This window comes from Acanthamoeba castellanii (genome assembly GCF_000313135.1).
Source record: "Acanthamoeba castellanii str. Neff unplaced genomic scaffold scf7180000084732, whole genome shotgun sequence".
In the NCBI taxonomy this organism is placed as follows: Eukaryota; Discosea; order Longamoebia; family Acanthamoebidae; genus Acanthamoeba; species Acanthamoeba castellanii.
In genome coordinates this window covers 108,114-109,747 of record NW_004457681.1, presented here as the reverse complement: position 1 = coordinate 109,747, position 1,634 = coordinate 108,114, and the positions used below count along the sequence as shown (strand labels likewise).

Genomic DNA, 1,634 nt, shown 5'->3' with positions numbered 1-1,634 from the left:
TACGACCCTGCACCACCGCCAACGCCGCTTCCTCGCCTGCCTGTTTTGGTTTGTTTTGTTTAGTTATCTTTTTCCTCTCTTTTTTGCGCCTTGGGCGTTGCCTCACTTGACTGGCCACCCACCAGGTCCGACTAATGACGACGTTGCGGCACCCCAACGTGGTGCTCTTCATGGCCGCGTCGACCAAAGCGCCGCGTATGTGCATCGTGATGGAGTACATGTCGCTCGGTTCCCTCTATGAGGTACGACACGACGACGCCTGGCACATGTGACGCGCAGGCTGATAGTAGGGGAGATCCTCACTTACATCGCGGTGTCAACTCGCCGTGCGCGCCGCAGCTTCTACACAACGAGCTGATTGGTAAGATCCCATTCGAGCTGAAGGCCAAGATGGCCTACCAAGGTGCCAAGGGCATGCACTTCCTCCACTCCTCCGGTATCATTCGCCTCTTCATCTTGCTATCGTCATCATCTTCGTTACTTCTCGTCGGCTCTTTGGACTGACGCTACGCACGACACGACAGGAATTGTGCATCGGGACCTGAAGTCGCTCAATCTGCTGTTGGACTCCAAGTGGAACGTCAAGGTGTCCGACTTTGGCCTGACCAAGTTCAAGGAGGACATGGAGAAGCACCGGCCCAATCGGAGCGAGTGCGGACTCGCCGGCAGCATCCATTGGACGGCGCCCGAGCTCATCAACCAATCGCCGTGCGTCGACCTGGCCCTGGCCGACGTCTATTCGTTCGGCGTCATCCTGTGGGAGCTGCTCACCAGACAGCAGCCCTACGCCGGCATGAGGTACATCGACAACGACACGACACCGACACCGCACACGGCTGATGGCACACGCGCTCATGATTGTATGGTTGTCAGCCACGCGGCTGTAGCGGTGGCGGTGATCAGGGACGGGCTCCGGCCGCGCATGCCGGACAACGTCGAGGAGCTGTGCACGCTCGAGTACGCCGAGCTCATCGCGGCCTGCTGGCACCAGGACCCGGCCGTGCGCCCGCCGTTCATCGAGATCATGAGCAGCCTCAGCGCCATGTTCGAGTGCGGCGACAGCAGCGGCAGCCGATCGTCCGGCCAACCCTCCGATATGTCGTCGTGCGCCGTCCAAGCTTCGTCCGGCATCTTCGACGACGATGATGACGATGCCGACGACGTCGACAATGACGACAACGATGTGTACGATGTAGACGAGCAAGATGACGCCGAAGCAGGTGTCGTCAACGTCGACAGTCGCCCTCCGCAGGAGGCAGCCGTCACAAAGGCCAGGTCGCGGGTGGCGGCCGAACAGCTGCGGGTCTTGAGCGAGGGCGACTGGCCGGAGGAGGGCAAAGGGGCGACGACGACAAAGAAATCAAAGAGGAAAATGAAAGGGAAAGGAGAGACAAAGAAGAAGAAGAAGAACGAAAGCCAGGGAAGGGCCGCCCAGCACCTGGTGTCGCCGCCCGAGGGTCCCGACGTGACGATCGTGTTCGCCGACATCACGCGCGCGGCCTCGCTCTGGGAATTCGACCCGGAGGGCATGCGCGATGCAACGCTCCTCTACAACGCCACGCTGCGGCGCCTGCTCCACAAGCACTCCGGCTACGAGGCGCTATCGCGCTGCCACGACAACAACAACACGGGCG

General features: G+C 60.8%; 1 protein-coding gene across 1 annotated transcript; it reads left to right on the top strand.

The window, feature by feature from the left end:
• Window positions 1-125: 125 nt before the first annotated feature.
• Window positions 126-1,474, top strand: ACA1_165960 (protein kinase domain containing protein; the record flags this gene model as incomplete). Its single annotated transcript, XM_004354010.1, has 4 exons — window positions 126-242; window positions 340-436; window positions 525-798; window positions 904-1,474. Coding segments are annotated over 4 exons (1,059 nt in total), but the record flags the coding sequence as incomplete, so codon positions are not given.
• Between the last annotated feature and the right edge of the window lie 160 nt (window positions 1,475-1,634).